We start from the raw sequence: 18,924 nt of genomic DNA, 5'->3' as shown, positions 1-18,924 counted from the left end.
CTCTCAACAGTTCTCGACACACTACATCACTATCAACATCCTGGGGGTTACCATTGGGCAGGAACTGAGCTGGACCCAGCCGTATAAATACTGTGGCTACCAGAGCAGGTCAGAGGCTGGGAATCTGCGGATGGTAACTCACCTCCTGACCACCCCCCCCCCCCCCCCCCCCCAAAAGACTGTCCACCATCGACAAGGACACAAGTCAGGAGTGCGATGGGAGACTCTCCACTCGCCTGGACGAGCGCGGCTCCCAACAACACTCGAGAAGCTCGACACCATCCAGGACAAAGCAGCCCCGCTCGATCGACACGCTAACCACCGATATTCACTCCCCCCCCAACCCCCGACGCACAGCCGTGTGCGCCGCCTACAAGACGCACCGCGGGGACTCGCCTTCGACAGCACCTTCCAAACCCGCCACCTCCACCGTCTAGAAGGACGAGGGGGGGGGCAGCAGACACACGGGGAACACCCCCCCCCCCCACTTGCAAGTTCCCCCCCCCCTCCGAGCCACTCGCCATCCCGACTCGGGAATATATCGGCCGTCCCTGCACTGTGGCCGGGGTCAGAATCCCGGAACTCCCTCCCTAACAGCACGGCGGGTGCACCTACACCACGTGGACTGCGGAGGCTCGCCCCCCCACCTTCCCGAGGGGCAATTGGGGATGGGGGCGATGAATGCTGGCCTAGCTGGCGGCGGGCAGCACACGTGAAAGGGTTTTACCGCTGACGGCACAGACCGGCTTGACCGAGAATGAGACATCTCGCCCTGCCCCTGCCCCGAGTCCCGAGTTTAATTCCCTCCGACTCTGAAGAATCAAGAGCCCCCTCACCTCGGCCTTGGTCTGTGTGGAACCCGCCTCAGAAAAGAGTGCTGCCCCTGCAGATGTTTCCGTCGGTCATGCTCACGCTCTGGCCTTCCCAGAAATGCAGGGAGCGTGTCCTTCATTCAGCTCCATTGGCGCGACTAAAGATCAGGTTCAGTAGTCATGGCAACCGAAATAACTTTCCTGTTGAAACGGTTAAGGTACAAATTGATCCGTGGCGGTCAGAGAAAACCTCAGCACGGTGAACCCTTTCCTCTCAAAGATTCTTCCGGAAAACCTTGCTCCGACATTATTACATTAGGAGTGAACTGATTCCGTAGCCAGGCCCCGTGTTGCCATGGCTACGTGCAAGGCCCAAATTGGACTAATTAGGAATACCGCAGTTAAATTGTAACATGCTCACAGAACGCCCGGCAGTCTCTCAGTGTTTGCCCCAGCACCGGCCCCTGAGCAGGACAAGGACCCCGGAAGGGTAGAAGGTTTTAGTTTAGACGGGCAGCATGGTCGGCGCAGGATTGGAGGGCCGAAAGGCCTGTTCCCGAGCTGTATGTTTCTTTGTTCTTCGTTAAGTGTCAGCCCTCTCAGGCCTCTGAGTGGGAAGGCCGCAGGTTCGAAGCCTAACTCCAGAGACTTGAATGAATAAAGCCAGGCTGTAGGCCGGGGTACCGGAACTGAGGGAGCGCCGCACTGTGGGAGGGTCAACTGATGGGAGCGCCGCACTGTGGGAGGGTCAGTACTGAGGGAGCGCCGCACTGTCAGAGGGTCAGTACTGAGGGAGTGCCGCACTGTCAGAGGGTCAGTACTGAGGGAGCGCCGCACTGTCAGAGGGTCAGTACTGAGGGAGTGCCGCACTGTCAGAGGGTCAGTACTGAGGGAGCGCCGCACTGTGGGAGGGTCAGTACTGAGGGAGTGCCGCACTGTGGGAGGGTCAGTACTGAGGGAGCGCCGCACTGTCAGAGGGTCAGTACTGAGGGAGTGCCGCACTGTCAGAGGGTCAGTACTGAGGGAGCACCGCACTGTGGGAGGGTCAGTACTGAGGGAGCGCCGCACTGTCAGGGGGTCAGTACTGAGTGAGCGCCGCACTGTGGGAGGGTCAGTACTGAGGGAGCGCCGCACTGTGGGAGGGTCAGTACTGAGGGAGCGCCGCACTGTCAGAGGGTCAGTACTGAGGGAGAGCCGCACTGTCAGAGGGTCAGTACTGAGGGAGCGCCGCACTGTGGGAGGGTCAGTACTGACGGAGCGCCGCACTGTGAGAGGGTCAGTACTGAGGGAGTGCCGCACTGTGGGAGGTTCAGTACTGAGGGAGTGCCGCACTGTGGGAGGGTCAGTACTGAGGGAGCGCCGCACTGTGGGAGGGTCAGTACTGAGGGAGCGCCGCACTGTGGGAGGGTCAGTACTGAGGGAGCGCCGCACTGTCAGAGGGTCAGTACTGAGGGAGCGCCGCACTGTCAGAGGGTCAGTACTGAGGGAGCGCCGCACTGTCAGAGGGTGAGTACTGAGGGAGTGCCGCACTGTGGGAGGGTCAGTGCTGAGGGAGTGCCGCACTGTGGGAGGGTCAGTACTGAGAGAGTGCCGCATTGTCGGAGTGTCAGTGCTGAGGGAGTGCCGCACTTTCAGAGGGTCAGTACTGAGGGAGCGCCGCACTGTGGGAGAGTCAGTACTGAGGGAGTGCCGCACTGTCAGAGGGTCAGTGCTGAGGGAGTGCCGCACTGTGGGAGGGTCAGTACTGAGGGAGCGCCGCACTGTGGGAGGGTCAGTACTGAGGGAGCGCCGCACTGTCAGAGGGTCAGTACTGAGGGAGTGCCGCACTGTGGGAGGGTCAGTACTGAGGGAGTACCGCACTGTGGGAGGGTCAGTACTGAGGGAGTGCCGCACTGTGGGAGAGTCAGTACTGAGGGAGTGCCGCACTGTCAGAGGGTCAGTGCTGAGGGAGTGCCGCACTGTGGGAGGGTCAGTACTGAGGGAGCTCCGCACTGTGGGAGGGTCAGTATTGGGGGAGCGCCGCACTGTCAGAGGGTCAGGACTGAGGGAGCGCCGCACTGTGGGAGGGTCAGTACTGAGGGAGTGCCGCACTGTGGGAGGGTCAGTACTGAGGGAGCGCCGCACTGTGGGAGGGTCAGTACTGAGGGAGCGCTGCACTGTCAGAGGGTCAGTACTGAGGGAGTGCCCCACTGTGGGAGGGTCAGTACTGAGGGAGCGCCGCACTGTGGGAGGGTCAGTACTGAGGGAGCGCTGCACTATCAGAGGGTCAGTACTGAGGGAGTGCCGCACTGTGGGAGGGTCAGTACTGAGGGAGTACCGCACTGTGGGAGGGTCAGTACTGAGGGAGTGCCGCACTGTGGGAGGGTCAGTACTGAGGGAGCGCTGCACTGTCAGAGGGTCAGTACTGAGGGAGCGCTGCACTGTGGGAGGGTCAGGACAGAGGGAGTGCCGCACTGTCAGAGGGTCAGTACTGAGGGAGCGCCGCACTGTCAGAGGGTCAGTACTGAGGGAGTGCCGCATTGTCGGAGTGTCAGTGCTGAGGGAGTGCCGCACTTTCAGAGGGTCAGTACTGAGGGAGCGCCGCACTGTGGGAGAGTCAGTACTGAGGGAGTGCCGCACTGTCAGAGGGTCAGTGCTGAGGGAGTGCCGCACTGTGGGAGGGTCAGTACTGAGGGAGCGCCGCACTGTGGGAGGGTCAGTACTGAGGGAGCGCCGCACTGTCAGAGGGTCAGTACTGAGGGAGTGCCGCACTGTGGGAGGGTCAGTACTGAGGGAGTACCGCACTGTGGGAGGGTCAGTACTGAGGGAGTGCCGCACTGTGGGAGAGTCAGTACTGAGGGAGTGCCGCACTGTCAGAGGGTCAGTGCTGAGGGAGTGCCGCACTGTGGGAGGGTCACTACTGAGGGAGCGCCGCACTGTGGGAGGGTCAGTACTGAGGGAGCGCCGCACTGTCAGAGGGTCAGTACTGAGGGAGTGCCGCACTGTGGGAGGGTCAGTACTGAGGGAGTGCCGCACTGTCGGAGGGTCAGTACTGAGGGAGTGCCGCACTGTGGGAGGGTCAGTGCTGAGGGAGCGCCGCACTGTGGGAGGGTCAGTACTGAGGGAGCGCCGCACTGTCAGAGGGTCAGTACTGAGGGAGTGCCGCACTGTGGGAGGGTCAGTACTGAGGGAGTGCCGCACTGTCGGAGGGTCAGTACCGAGGGAGTGCCGCACTGTGGGAGGGTCAGTGCTGAGGGAGCGCCGCACTGTGGGAGGGTCAGTACTGAGGGAGTGCCGCACTGTGGGAGGGTCAGTACTGAGGGAGCGCCGCACTGTGGGAGGGTCAGTACTGACGGAGCGCCGCACTGTCAGAGGGTCAGTACTGAGGGAGCGGCGCACTGTCAGAGGGTCAGTACTGAGGGAGAGCCGCACTGTCAGAGGGTCAGTAGTGAGGGAATGCCGCACTGTCAGAGGGTGAGTACTGAGGGAGTGCCGCACTGTGGGAGGGTCAGTGCTGAGGGAGTGCCGCACTGTGGGAGGGTCAGTACTGAGGGAGTGCTGCACTGTGGGAGGGTCAGTACTGAGGGAGCGCCGCACTGTGGGAGGGTCAGTACTGAGGGGGTGCCGCACTGTGGGAGGGTCAGTACTGAGGGAGTGCCGCACTGTCTGAGGGTCAGTACTTAGGTAGCGCCGCACTGTCAGAGGGTCAGTACTGAGGGAGCGCCGCACTGTCAGAGGGTCAGTACTGAGGGAGCGCCGCACTGTCGGAGGGTCAGTACTGAGGGAGTGCCGCACTGTGGGAGGGTCATTACTGAGGGAGCACCGCACTGTCAGATGGTCAGTACTGAGGGAGTGCCGCGCTATCGGAGGGTCAGTACTGAGGGAGCTCCGCACTGTCAGAGGGTCAGTACTGAGGGAGCTCCGCACTGTCAGAGGGTCAGTACTGAGGGAGTGCCGCACTGTGGGAGGGTCAGTACTGAGGGAGCGCCGCACTGTCAGAGGGTCAGTACTGAGGGAGCGCCGCACTGTGGGAGGGTCAGTACTGAGGGAGTGCCGCACTGTGGGAGGGTCAGTACTGAGGGAGCGCCGCACTGTCAGAGGGTCAGTACTGAGGGAGTGCCGCACTGTGGGAGGGTCAGTACTGAGGGAGTGCCGCACTGTGGGAGGGTCAGAACTGAGGGAGTACCGCACTGTCAGAGGGTCAGTACTGAGGGAGCGCCGCACTGTCAGAGGGTCAGTACTGAGGGAGAGCCGCACTGTCAGAGGGTCAGTACTGAGGGAGCACCGCACTGTGGGAGGGTCAGTACTGAGGGAGTGCCGCACTGTGGGAGGGTCAGTACTGAGGGAGTGCTGCACTGTGGGAGGGTCAGTACTGAGGGAGCGCCGCACTGTCAGAGAGTCAGTACTGAGGGAGTGCTGCACTGTGGGAGGGTCAGTACTGAGGGAGTGCCGCACTGTGGGAGGGTCAGTACTGAGAGAGCGCCACACTGTGGGAGGGTCAGTACTGAGGGAGCGCCGCACTGTCGGAGGGTCAGTACTGAGTGAGCGCCGCACTGTGGGAGGGTCAGTACTGAGGGAGCGCCGCACTGTCGGAGGGTCAGTACTGAGGGAGTGCCGCACTGTCAGAGGGTCAGTACTGAGGGAGTGCCGCACTGTGGGAGGGTCAGTACTGAGGGAGTGCCGCACTGTCGGAGGGTCAGTACCGAGGGAGTGCCGCACTGTGGGAGGGTCAGTGCTGAGGGAGCGCCGCACTGTGGGAGGGTCAGTACTGAGGGAGTGCCGCACTGTGGGAGGGTCAGTACTGAGGGAGCGCCGCACTGTGGGAGGGTCAGTACTGAGGGAGCGCCGCACTGTCAGAGGGTCAGTACTGAGGGAGCGCCGCACTGTCAGAGGGTCAGTACTGAGGGAGAGCCGCACTGTCAGAGGGTCAGTAGTGAGGGAATGCCGCACTGTCAGAGGGTGAGTACTGAGGGAGTGCCGCACTGTGGGAGGGTCAGTGCTGAGGGAGTGCCGCACTGTGGGAGGGTCAGTACTGAGGGAGTGCCGCACTGTGGGAGGGTCAGTACTGAGGGAGCGCCGCACTGTGGGAGGGTCAGTACTGAGGGGGTGCCGCACTGTGGGAGGGTCAGTACTGAGGGAGCTCCGCACTGTCAGAGGGTCAGTACTGAGGGAGCTCCGCACTGTCAGAGGGTCAGTACTGAGGGAGTGCCGCACTGTGGGAGGGTCAGTACTGAGGGAGCGCCGCACTGTCAGAGGGTCAGTACTGAGGGAGCGCCGCACTGTGGGAGGGTCAGTACTGAGGGAGTGCCGCACTGTGGGAGGGTCAGTACTGAGGGAGCGCCGCACTGTCAGAGGGTCAGTACTGAGGGAGTGCCGCACTGTGGGAGGGTCAGTACTGAGGGAGTGCCGCACTGTGGGAGTGTCAGAACTGAGGGAGTACCGCACTGTCAGAGGGTCAGTACTGAGGGAGCGCCGCACTGTCAGAGGGTCAGTAGTGAGGGAATGCCGCACTGTCAGAGGGTGAGTACTGAGGGAGTGCCGCATTGTGGGAGGGTCAGTGCTGAGGGAGTGCCGCACTGTGGGAGGGTCAGTACTGAGGGAGTGCCGCACTGTGGGAGGGTCAGTACTGAGGGAGCGCCGCACTGTGTGAGGGTCAGTACTGAGGGGGTGCCGCACTGTGGGAGGGTCAGTACTGAGGGAGTGCCGCACTGTCTGAGGGTCAGTACTTAGGTAGCGCCGCACTGTCAGAGGGTCAGTACTGAGGGAGCGCCGCACTGTCGGAGGGTCAGTACTGAGGGAGTGCCGCACTGTGGGAGGATCATTACTGAGGGAGCACCGCACTGTCAGATGGTCAGTACTGAGGGAGTGCCGCGCTATCGGAGGGTCAGTACTGAGGGAGCTCCGCACTGTCAGAGGGTCAGTACTGAGGGAGCTCCGCACTGTCAGAGGGTCAGTACTGAGGGAGTGCCGCACTGTGGGAGGGTCAGTACTGAGGGAGCGCCGCACTGTCAGAGGGTCAGTACTGAGGGAGCGCCGCACTGTGGGAGGGTCAGTACTGAGGGAGTGCCGCACTGTGGGAGGGTCAGTACTGAGGGAGCGCCGCACTGTCAGAGGGTCAGTACTGAGGGAGCGCCGCACTGTGGGAGGGTCAGAACTGAGGGAGTACCGCACTGTGGGAGGGTCAGTACTGAGGGAGTGCCGCACTGTGGGAGGGTCAGAACTGAGGGAGTACCGCACTGTCAGAGGGTCAGTACTGAGGGAGCGCCGCACTGTCAGAGGGTCAGTACTGAGGGAGCACCGCACTGTCAGAGGGTCAGTACTGAGGGAGCGCCGCACTGTGGGAGGGTAGGTACTGAGGGAGCGCCGCACTGTGGGAGGGTCAGTACTGAGGGAGCACCGCACTGTGGGAGGGTCAGTACTGAGGGAGCACCGCACTGTGGGAGGGTCAGTACTGAGGGAGCACCGCACTGTGGGAGGGTCAGTACTGAGGGAGCACCGCACTGTTGGAGGGTCAGTACTGAGGGAGTGCCGCACTGTCAGAGGGTCAGTACTGAGGGAGCGCCGCACTGTGGGAGGGTCAGTACTGAGGGAGCGCCACACTGTCGGAGGGTCAGTACTGAGGGAGCACCGCACTGTGGGAGGGTCAGTACTGAGGGAGTGCCGCACTGTGGGAGGGTCAGTACTGAGGGAGTGCCGCACTGTCAGAGGGTCAGTACTGAGGGAGTGCTGCACTGTCAGAGGGTCAGTACTGAGGGAGTGCCGCAATGTGGGAGGGTCAGTACTGAGGGAGTGCCGCACTGTCAGAGGGTCAGTACTGAGGGAGTGCCGCACTGTCAGAGGGTCTGTACTGAGGGAGCGCCGCACTGTCAGAGGGTCAGTACTGAGGGAGTGCCGCACTGTCAGAGGGTCAGTATTGAGGGAGCGCCGCACTGTCAGAGGGTCAGTACTGAGGGAGTGCCGCACTGTCAGAGGGTCAGTACTGAGGGAGCTACGCACTGTCGGAGGGTCAGTACTGAGGGAGTGCCGCACTGTCAGAGGGTCAGTACTGAGGGAGTGCCGCACTGTGGGAGGGTCAGTACTGAGGGAGTGCCGCACTGTCAGAGGGTCAGTACTGAGGGAGTGCCGCACTGTGGGAGGGTCAGTACTGAGGGAGTGCCGCACTGTCAGAGGGTCAGTACTGAGGGAGCTCCGCACTGTCAGAGGGTCAGTACTGAGGGAGCTCCGCACTGTCAGAGGGTCAGTACTGAGGGAGTGCCGCACTGTGGGAGGGTCAGTACTGAGGGAGCGCCGCACTGTCAGAGGGTCAGTACTGAGGGAGCGCCGCACTGTGGGAGGGTCAGTACTGAGGGAGTGCCGCACTGTGGGAGGGTCAGTACTGAGGGAGCGCCGCACTGTCAGAGGGTCAGTACTGAGGGAGCGCCGCACTGTGGGAGGGTCAGAACTGAGGGAGTACCGCACTGTGGGAGGGTCAGTACTGAGGGAGTGCCGCACTGTGGGAGGGTCAGAACTGAGGGAGTACCGCACTGTCAGAGGGTCAGTACTGAGGGAGCGCCGCACTGTCAGAGGGTCAGTACTGAGGGAGCACCGCACTGTCAGAGGGTCAGTACTGAGGGAGCGCCGCACTGTGGGAGGGTAGGTACTGAGGGAGCGCCGCACTGTGGGAGGGTCAGTACTGAGGGAGCACCGCACTGTGGGAGGGTCAGTACTGAGGGAGCACCGCACTGTGGGAGGGTCAGTACTGAGGGAGCACCGCACTGTGGGAGGGTCAGTACTGAGGGAGCACCGCACTGTTGGAGGGTCAGTACTGAGGGAGCGCCGCACTGTCAGAGGGTCAGTACTGAGGGAGCGCCGCACTGTGGGAGGGTCAGTACTGAGGGAGCGCCACACTGTCGGAGGGTCAGTACTGAGGGAGCACCGCACTGTGGGAGGGTCAGTACTGAGGGAGTGCCGCACTGTGGGAGGGTCAGTACTGAGGGAGTGCCGCACTGTCAGAGGGTCAGTACTGAGGGAGTGCTGCACTGTCAGAGGGTCAGTACTGAGGGAGTGCCGCAATGTGGGAGGGTCAGTACTGAGGGAGTGCCGCACTGTCAGAGGGTCAGTACTGAGGGAGTGCCGCACTGTCAGAGGGTCAGTACTGAGGGAGCGCCGCACTGTCAGAGGGTCAGTACTGAGGGAGTGCCGCACTGTCAGAGGGTCAGTATTGAGGGAGCGCCGCACTGTCAGAGGGTCAGTACTGAGGGAGTGCCGCACTGTCAGAGGGTCAGTACTGAGGGAGCTACGCACTGTCGGAGGGTCAGTACTGAGGGAGTGCCGCACTGTCAGAGGGTCAGTACTGAGGGAGTGCCGCACTGTGGGAGGGTCAGTACTGAGGGAGTGCCGCACTGTCAGAGGGTCAGTACTGAGGGAGTGCCGCACTGTGGGAGGGTCAGTACTGAGGGAGTGCCGCACTGTCAGAGGGTCAGTACTGAGGGAGCGCCACACTGTCAGAGGGTCAGTACTGAGGGAGGGCTGCACTGTCAGAGGGTCAGTGCTGAGGGACTGCCGCACTGTCAGAGGGTCAGTACTGAGGGAGCGCCGCACTGTGAGAGGGTCAGTACTGAGGGAGTGCCGCACTGTGGGAGGGTCAGTACTGAGGGAGCGCCGCACTGTCGGAGGGTCAGTACTGAGGGAGTGCCGCACTGTGAGAGGGTCAGTACTGAGGGAGTGCCGCACTGTCAGAGGGTCAGTACTGAGGGAGTGCCGCACTGTGGGAGGGTCAGTACTGAGGGAGTGCCGCACTGTCAGAGGGTCAGTACTGAGGGAGTGCCGCACTGTCAGAGGGTCAGTACTGAGGGAGTGCCGCACTGTGGGAGGGTCAGTACTGAGGGAGCGCCGCACTGTGGGAGGGTCAGTACTGAGGGAGCGCCGCACTGTCAGAGGGTCAGTACTGAGGGAGCGCCGCACTGTGGGAGGGTCAGTACTGAGGGAGCGCCGCACTGTGGGAGGGTCAGTACTGAGGGAGTGCTGCAATGTGGGAGGGTCAGTACTGAGGGAGCGCCGCACTGTGGGAGGGTCAGTACTGAGGGAGTGCCGCACTGTCAGAGGGTCAGTACTGAGGGAGTGCCGCACTGTGGGAGGGTCAGTACTGAGGGAGCGCCGCACTGTGGGAGGGTCAGTACTGAGGGAGTGCCGCACTGTCAGAGGGTCAGTGCTGAGGGAGTGCCGCACTGTGGGAGGGTCAGTACTGAGGGAGCGCCGCACTGTCAGAGGGTCAGTGCTGAGGGAGCGCCGCACTGTGGGAGGGTCAGTGCTGAGGGAGTGCCGCACTGTCAGAGGGTCAGTACTGAGGGAGCGCCGCACTGTCAGAGGGTCAGTACTGAGGGAGCGCCGCACTGTCGGAGGGTCAGTGCTGAGGGAGCGTTTCCACCTCCAGTCAGTCACCTCCCGACAATCTCTCCCCGCAGATCCGACGTTTGTCGGCTCCACCTTCGTGCCGGAGAGCGAGGGCGACAAGATCTACTTCTTCTTCACAGAAACCCGACACAAGTCGGACCTGCTGCAGAGGATGAGTCTGTCATTGGTGGCACGGGTGTGCAAGGTGAGGGAAGTCCGCTCAGCGTCGCCACTCCAGCGCGACGTCAAGGAAAAAAACGCGACCGGAATGTCGGTGCGCGGTATGCCAAGCGGTTGATGCCACATGAGCCAAACGTGTCCCCATTGTTAAAATGCCTTACCCTGCATTGGAGGCAGCTAATCCATGCTCGCCCGGGTAATACTCACCGTGCTACTGTTCTGGGCTGTCTTGCAGGGCAGCTGAATGGTTTCCTTTTGCCCCCGTAACAACTCTGTGACTTCTACGCATTCTCCTGTCACGGTACCCGGATCAAACCCCAATTTATATTAGGAAATCGGACCCCAACAATCTTTCAATTTGTAAACCGCGAGGAAAGGCTATTTCGCTCCGGGAGCGATTCCACGGACAAATCTTGTATTAAAACAAACGTTACTATTGATCAAGGATTAACCCCATTAACATCGAAAGGAAGAAACAGCTTTCAATTGGCAGTTAAACAATTCTAAAAAGAATAAAGAAAGGTCTTTGAGCTGACTTTCCCATCTACTTCTAAATTTTCAATTGAGCAAAAATCCCACACCCACAGCTCAAATGCCACTTATTAATAAAGTTAACACTCAGGGGCGTACAGATTTATTCATAAAGTCCTTGGGAGAGAAGCCTTCAGAAGCCAGTCTGAGAAACATACCTCCTTTCCTCAATATCCGGAGCAGGACTATGAAAATGAAACTGTAAACAACAGAAACAGGGGCAGGGCTGAAAACAAAACTAAAAACAGCAGGCACAGGGGCAGGGCTGAAAAAGAGACTTAAAAACAACAGACACAGGGGCAAGGTTGAAAACAAAACTAAATACAGCAGACACAGGGGCAGGGCTGAAAACGAAACTAAAAACAGCAGGCACAGGGGCAGGGCTGAAAACGAAACTAAAAACAGCAGACACGGGGGCAGGGCTGAAAGCGAAACTAAAAACAGCAGACACAGGGGCAGGGCTGAAAACGAAACTAAAAACAGCAGACACAGGGGCAGGGCTGAAAGCGAAACTAAAAACAGCAGACACAGGGGCAGGGCTGAAAACACAACTAAAAACAACAGGCACAGGGGCAGGGCTGAGAACGAAACTAACAACAACAGGCACAGGGGCAGTGCTGAAAATGAAACTAACAACAACAGGCGAGGGCAGGGCTGAAAACGAAACTAACAACAACAGGCACAGGGGCAGGGCTGAAAACGAAACTAAAAACAACAGGCGCAGGGGCAGGGCTGAAAACGAAACTAAAAACAACAGACACGGGCAGGGCTGAAAACGAAACTAAAAACAACAGACACAGGGGCAGGGCTGAAAACAAAACTAAAAACAGACCTAGCCCCTACCATGAGTGACATCACAGCCTGCCTAGCTGTTAATCCCTTAATAACAGCTTTAGCAGACATATAATCTGGATACCTTAGCCCAAGCGCTTTTACTGCGACCGACCTAGATAACAATGTAGATAAATATTTCCTATATTCATCACACCCTTTATGGTTGAATAGAGAAGAGATGATGGCACAGTGATATTGGTACTGGACTAGCAATCCAGAAACCATGGGGTAATTTGAATTCAATAAAAATTTAAAGTTTAACGATGACCACAAAACCGTTGTTGATTGTTGTAAAAATCTGGTTCACTAATGTCTCCTGTGGAGAGCGAAATCTTCTGACTTACCCCCCATCTGGCCCACATGTGATTCCAGACCCCCTCACGCAGACACACAGCAATGTGGTCGACTCTTAACTGCTCCCTCTGAAACGCCCCCAAAGTTATGCCGGGTAGGTGGATTGACCACGCTAAATTGCCCCTTCAAGTCCTGATCGGCGCAACGTGCACCGTATCCCAGTCTTACTGTTGGGAGTTGGAAGTATGGAAGGTAACATGAGATGGAGAGCTAGGGAGGGAGGACTAGGGAAGCGCATGAGATTTTGAGGCATTTCTGATTGTCGTGCAAACTAACCAAGCTTGCCTTGCCGCCCAGGACGATGTTGGTGGAGAGCGAGTGTTGCAGAAACGGTGGACCACCTTCCTCAAGGCTCAGCTGTTGTGTTATCTGCCGGAGGACCAATTCCCATTCAACGTTCTCCAGGACATGTTTGTCTCTGAGAATGAGGAGGGGTCAGTGTTCTACGGAGTCTTCACTTCCCAGTGGTAAGCCAAACCATCAAATCGGTCTTTTCGGTCCAAAGTGGTCAGTCGTCTCGTTAAACGCGTTAACCGCCAGGAGTTAATGGCCAAAGCATGTCTGGCACCTGTTGATTTGATTTTGATTTGATTTATTGTCACCCGTACCGAAGTACAGTGAAAAATATTTCTCTGCGGCCGAGGGAACGTACACAGTACGTACATAGTAGACACAAGAATAATCGACAGAGAACATTGACAAATGGTACGTCGACAAACAGTGATTGGTTACAGTGCGGAACAAGGGGCCAATCAAAGCAAATACATGAGCAAGAGCAGCATAGGGCGTCGTGAATAGTGTTCTTACAGGGAACAGATCAGTCCGAGGGGGAGTCGTTGAGGAATCTTGTAGCTGTGGGGAAGAAGCTGTTCATATGTCTGGATGTGCGGGTCTTCAGACTTCTGTATCTTCTGCCTGATGGAAGGGTCTGGAAGAAGGCAATGCCTGGGTGGGAGGGGTCTCTGATAATGCTGTCTGGCTGTCTGCCTGCCTGAGGCAGCGGGAGGTGTAGACAGAATCGATGTGGGGGTGGCAAGCTTGTGTGATGCGCCGGGCTGAGTTCACCACACTCTGCAGTTTCTTGCGATCTTGGGCCGAGCAGTTGCCGTACCAAGCTGTGATGCAGCCGGATAGGATGCTCTCTATCGCACATCTGTAGAAGTTTGAGAGAGTCGATGCAGACATGCCAAATTTCTTTAGCTTCCGTAGGATGTAGAGACGTTGTTGGGTTTTCTTGACTGTTGCATCAACGTGAGTGGACCAGGACAGACTGTTGGTGATGGTGACCCCCAGGAACGTAAAGCTATCGGCCATCTCCACTTCGGAGCCATTGATGCAGACGGGAGTGTGTGTCGTGCTGCGCTGTTAGTGGGGAGGGGATGTGTGTTTAATGTATGCTGAGCATTACATAGAATCGTGAAAGGTTTATGGTACAGAGAGGTCTCTCCTCTAATCTTTCTACCAACCAGTTTAAATCTGTGCCCCTTATGTCACTGACATACTCTGCTAAAGTGAATAGGCTCCACCCACTCTATCCACTCTCACCAGGTTGTAAACCTTGATCACATCCCCCCTCAGTCCCCACTATTGCAAGGATGGAAGACGAGGGAAGTCTGTGTTGGTTCAGGGTGGACGAGTCACTGAAATTATCAGCGAAAAAGCCTGGTCCTTGACAACGAGAGAAAGGAGCGCACGATGATGAGTTTGTCCATTACAGAATTAGTTTCCTTGGTCATTGCATTCTCTTTTAGTTATTTGTGAGAAACCACAGTGGAATGATTGCAAATGTGCCGGATGTCCTGATGTTAGTTTGGAAACAAGGCCAGGCCACACAACTCAATATCACTTAGAGGTATTTATCCGGTCAACATACCTCTCACCTTAAAAACTACAATAACACCAATAGCGACTGACAATCAACACCAGTAACGTTCAACATCAACGTACACAGTGACCAAAGTAGGGCAAAACACTCAAAATCCATCACCCAATAATATCCATCAGTCAACATTTTTAATTTAAAAAAAAATATTTTATTGAAAATTTTTGGTCAACCAACACAGTACATTGTGCATCCTTTACACAACATTATAACAACACAAATAACAATGACCTATTTTATAAACAGAAAATTAATAAATAATAAATAACAAAAATGAAAACTAGCCCTAATTGGCAACTGCCTTGTCACAAGTAACACTCTCCAAAAATATAATTTAACAGTCCAATATATAATTATCTGTAGCAACGACCTATACATACTATACAGTATATATTAACAACCCTGAGAGTCCTTCTGGTTCCTCCTCCCCCCCCCCCCCCCCCCCTCACCCCCCCCTCCCTCCCCTCCCCCCCCCCGATCCTGGGCTGCTGCTGCTGCCTTCTTTTTTCCATTCCATCTATCTTTCTGCGAGGTATTCGACGAACGGTTGCCACCGCCTGGTGAACCCTTGAGCCGACCCCCTTAGGACGAACTTAATCCGCTCTAGCTTTATAAACCCCGCCATGTCATTTATCCAGGTCTCCACCCCCGGGGGCTTGGCTTCCTTCCACATTAGCAATACCCTACGCCGGGCTACTAGGGACGCAAAGGCCAAAACATCGGCCTCTCTCGCCTCCTGCACTCCCGGCTCTTGTGCAACCCCAAATATAGCCAACCCCCAGCTTGGTTCGACCCGGACCCCCACTACTTTTGAAAGCACCTTTGTCACCCCCATCCAAAACCCCTGTAGTGCCGGGCATGACCAAAACATATGGGTATGATTCGCTGGGCTTCTCGAGCACCTCGCACACCTATCTTCCACCCCCAAAAATTTACTGAGCCGTGCTCCAGTCATATGCGCCCTGTGTAATACCTTAAACTGAATCAGGCTTAGCCTGGCACACGAGGACGACGAGTTTACCCTGCTTAGGGCATCTGCCCACAGCCCCTCCTCGATCTCCTCCCCCAGCTCTTCTTCCCATTTCCCTTTTAGTTCATCTACCATAGTCTCCCCTTCGTCCCTCATTTCCCTATATATATCTGACACCTTACCATCCCCCACCCATGTCTTTGAGATCACTCTGTCCTGCACCTCTTGTGTCGGGAGCTGCGGGAATTCCCTCACCTGTTGCCTCGCAAAAGCCCTCAGTTGCATATACCTGAATGCATTCCCTTGGGGCAACCCATATTTCTCGGTCAGCGCTCCCAGACTCGCGAACTTCCCATCCACAAACAGATCTTTCAGTTGCGTTATTCCTGCTCTTTGCCACATTCCATATCCCCCATCCATTCCCCCCGGGGCAAACCTATGGTTGTTTCTTATCGGGGACCCCCCCAAGGCTCCAGTCTTTCCCCTATGCCGTCTCCACTGTCCCCAAATCTTCAGTGTAGCCACCACCACCGGGCTTGTGGTGTAGTTCCTCGGTGAGAACGGCAATGGGGCTGTCACCATAGCCTGTAGGCTAGTCCCCCTACAGGACGCCCTCTCTAATCTCTTCCACGCCGCTCCCTCCTCCTCTCCCATCCACTTACTCACCATTGAAATATTAGCGGCCCAATAATACTCACTTAGGCTCGGTAGTGCCAGCCCCCCCCTATCCCTGCTACGCTGTAAGAATCCCTTCCTCACTCTCGGGGTCTTCCCGGCCCACACAAAACCCATGATGCTCTTTTCGATCCTTTTAAAAAAAGCCTTCGTGATCACCACCGGGAGGCACTGAAACACAAAGAGGAATCTCGGGAGGACCACCATCTTAACCGCCTGCACCCTCCCTGCCAGTGACAGGGATACCATATCCCATCTCTTGAAATCCTCCTCCATTTGTTCCACCAACCGCGTTAAATTTAACCTATGCAATGTGCCCCAATTCTTGGCTATCTGGATCCCCAGGTAACGAAAGTCCCTTGTTACCTTCCTCAACGGTAGGTCCTCTATTTCTCTACTCTGCTCCCCTGGATGCACCACAATCAACTCACTTTTCCCCATGTTCAATTTATACCCTGAAAAATCCCCAAACTCCCCAAGTATCCGCATTATTTCTGGCATCCCCTCTGCCGGGTCTGCCACATATAGTAACAAATCGTCCGTATACAAAGATACCCGGTGTTCTTCTCCTCCTCTAAGTACTCCCCTCCACTTCTTGGAACCCCTCAACGCTATCGCCAGGGGCTCAATCGCCAGTGCAAACAATAATGGGGACAGAGGGCATCCCTGCCTTGTCCCTCTATGGAGCCGAAAATATGCAGATCCCCGTCCATTCGTGACCACGCTCACCATCGGGGCCCTATACAACAGCTGCACCCATCCAACATACCCCTCGCCAAAACCAAATCTCCTCAACACCTCCCACAAATAATCCCACTCCACTCTATCAAATGCTTTCTCGGCATCCATCGCCACTACTATCTCCGTTTCCCCCTCTGGTGGGGGCATCATCTTTACCCCTAACAGCCTCCGTATATTCGTGTTCAGCTGTCTCCCCTTCACAAACCCAGTTTGGTCCTCGTGGACCACCCCCGGGACACATTCCTCTATTCTCATTGCCATTACCTTGGCCAGGATCTTGGCATCTACATTTAGGAGGGAAATAGGTCTATAGGACCCGCATTGTAGCGGATCCTTTTCCTTCTTTAAGAGAAGCGATATCGTTGCTTCAGACATAGTCGGGGGCAGTTGTCCCCTTTCCTTTGCCTCATTAAAGGTCCTCGTCAATACCGGGGCGAGCAAGTCCACATATTTTCTATAGAATTCGACTGGGAATCCATCCGGTCTCGGGGCCTTTCCCACCTGCATGCTCCTAATTCCTTTCACCACTTCTTCTTCCTCGATCTGTGCTCCCAAAGACAAACAAAGAACAAAGAAATGTACAGCACAGGAACAGGCCCTTCGGCCCTCCAAGCCCGCGCCGACCATACTGCCCGACTAAACTACAATCTTCTACACTTCCTGGGTCCGTATCCTTCGATTCCCATCCTATTCATATATTTGTCAAGATGCCCCTTAAATGTCCCTATCGTCCCTGCTTCCACTACCTCCTCCGGTAGCGAGTTCCAGGCACCCACTACCCTCTGCGTAAAAAACTTGCCTCGTACATCTACTCTAAACCTTGCCCCTCTCACCTTAAACCTATGCCCCCTAGTAATTGACCCCTCTACCCTGGGGAAAAGCCTCTGACTATCCACTCTGTCTATGCCCCTCATAATTTTGTAGACCTCTATCAGGTCGCCCCTCAACCTCCTTCGTTCCAGAGAGAACAAACCGAGTTTATTCAATCGCTCCTCATAGCTTATGCCCTCCATACCAGGCAACATTCTGGTAAATCTCTTCTGCACCCTCTCTAAAGCCTCCACATCCTTCTGGTAGTGTGGCGACCAGAATTGAACACTATACTCCAAGTGTGGCCGAACTAAGGTTCGATACAGCTGCAACATGACTTGCCAATTCTTATACTCAATGCCCCGTCCAATGAAGGCAAGCATGCCGTATGCCTTCTTGACTACCTTCTCCACCTGTGTTGCCCCTTTCAATGACCTGTGGACCTGTACTCCTAGATCTCTTTGACTTTCAATACTCTTGAGGGTTCTACCATTCACTGTATATTCCCTACCTGCATTAGCCCTTCCAAAATGCATTACCTCACATTTGTTCGGATTAAACTCCATCTGCCATCTCTCCGCCCAAGTCTCCAGACAACCTAAATCCTGCTGTATCCTCAGACAGTCCTCATCGCTATCCGCAATTCCACCAACCTTTGTGTCGTCTGCAAACTTACTAATCAGACCAGTTACATTTTCCTCCAAATCATTTATATATACTACAAACAGCAAAGGTCCCAGCACTGATCCCTGTGGAACACCACTGGTCACAGCCCTCCAATTAGAAAAGCATCCCTCCATTGCTACCCTCTGCCTTCTATGGCCTAGCCAGTTCTGAATCCACCTTGCCAGCTCACCCCTGATCCCGTGTGACTTCACCTTTTGTACTAGTCTACCATGAGGGACCTTGTCAAAGGCCTTACTGAAGTCCATGTAGACAACATCCACTGCCCTACCTGCATCAATCATCTTAGTGACCTCCTCGAAAAACTCTATCAAGTTAGTGAGACACGACCTCCCCTTCACAAAACCGTGCTGCCTCTCACTAATACGTCCATTTGCTTCCAAATGGGAGTAGATCCTGTCTCGAAGAATTCTCTCCAGTAATTTCCCTACCACTGAAGTAAGGCTCACCGGCCTGTAGTTCCCGGGATTATCCTTGCTACCCTTCTTAAACAGAGGAACAACATTGGCTATTCTCCAGTCCTCCGGGACATCCCCTGAAGACAGCGAGGATCCAAAGATTTCTGTCAAGGCCTCAGCAATTTCCTCTCCAGCCTCCTTCAGTATTCTGGGGTAGATCCCATCAGGCCCTGGGGACTTATCTACCTTAATATTTTTTAAGACACCCAACACCTCGTCTTTTTGGATCACAATGTGACCCAGGCTATCTACACCCCCTTCTCCAGACTCAACATCTACCAATTCCTTCTCTTTGGTGAATACTGATGCAAAGTATTCATTTAGTACCTCGCCCATTTCCTCTGGCTCCACACATAGATTCCCTTGCCTATCTTTCAGTGGGCCAACCCTTTCCCTGGCTACCCTCTTGCTTTTTATGTAAGTGTAAAAAGCCTTGGGATTTTCCTTAACCCTATTTGCCAATGACTTTTCATGACCCCTTCTAGCCCTCCTGACTCCTTGCTTAAGTTCCTTCCTACTTTCCTTATATGCCACACAGGCTTCGTCTGTTCTCAGCCTTTTAGCCCTGACAAATGCCTCCTTTTTCTTTTTGACGAGGCCTACAATATCACTCGTCATCCAAGGTTCCCGAAAATTGCCGTA

At 56.0% G+C, this 18,924-nt stretch overlaps 1 protein-coding gene across 1 annotated transcript in view; it reads left to right on the top strand.

Moving 5' to 3' along the window:
• The window catches only part of LOC140402943 (semaphorin-4B-like), a 130,730-nt gene that overhangs the window by 25,937 nt on the left and 85,869 nt on the right, over positions 1-18,924 (top strand). Inside the window, exons 6-7 of the mRNA XM_072490585.1 lie at positions 10,235-10,368; positions 12,360-12,529. Coding sequence (XP_072346686.1) covers positions 10,235-10,368; positions 12,360-12,529 — 304 coding nt within the window. The remainder of the gene's footprint in view (positions 1-10,234; positions 10,369-12,359; positions 12,530-18,924) is intronic.

This window comes from Scyliorhinus torazame, chromosome 26 (assembly GCF_047496885.1).
Source record: "Scyliorhinus torazame isolate Kashiwa2021f chromosome 26, sScyTor2.1, whole genome shotgun sequence".
In the NCBI taxonomy this organism is placed as follows: Eukaryota; Metazoa; Chordata; class Chondrichthyes; order Carcharhiniformes; family Scyliorhinidae; genus Scyliorhinus; species Scyliorhinus torazame.
This window is presented reverse-complemented; position numbering and strand designations above follow the sequence as displayed.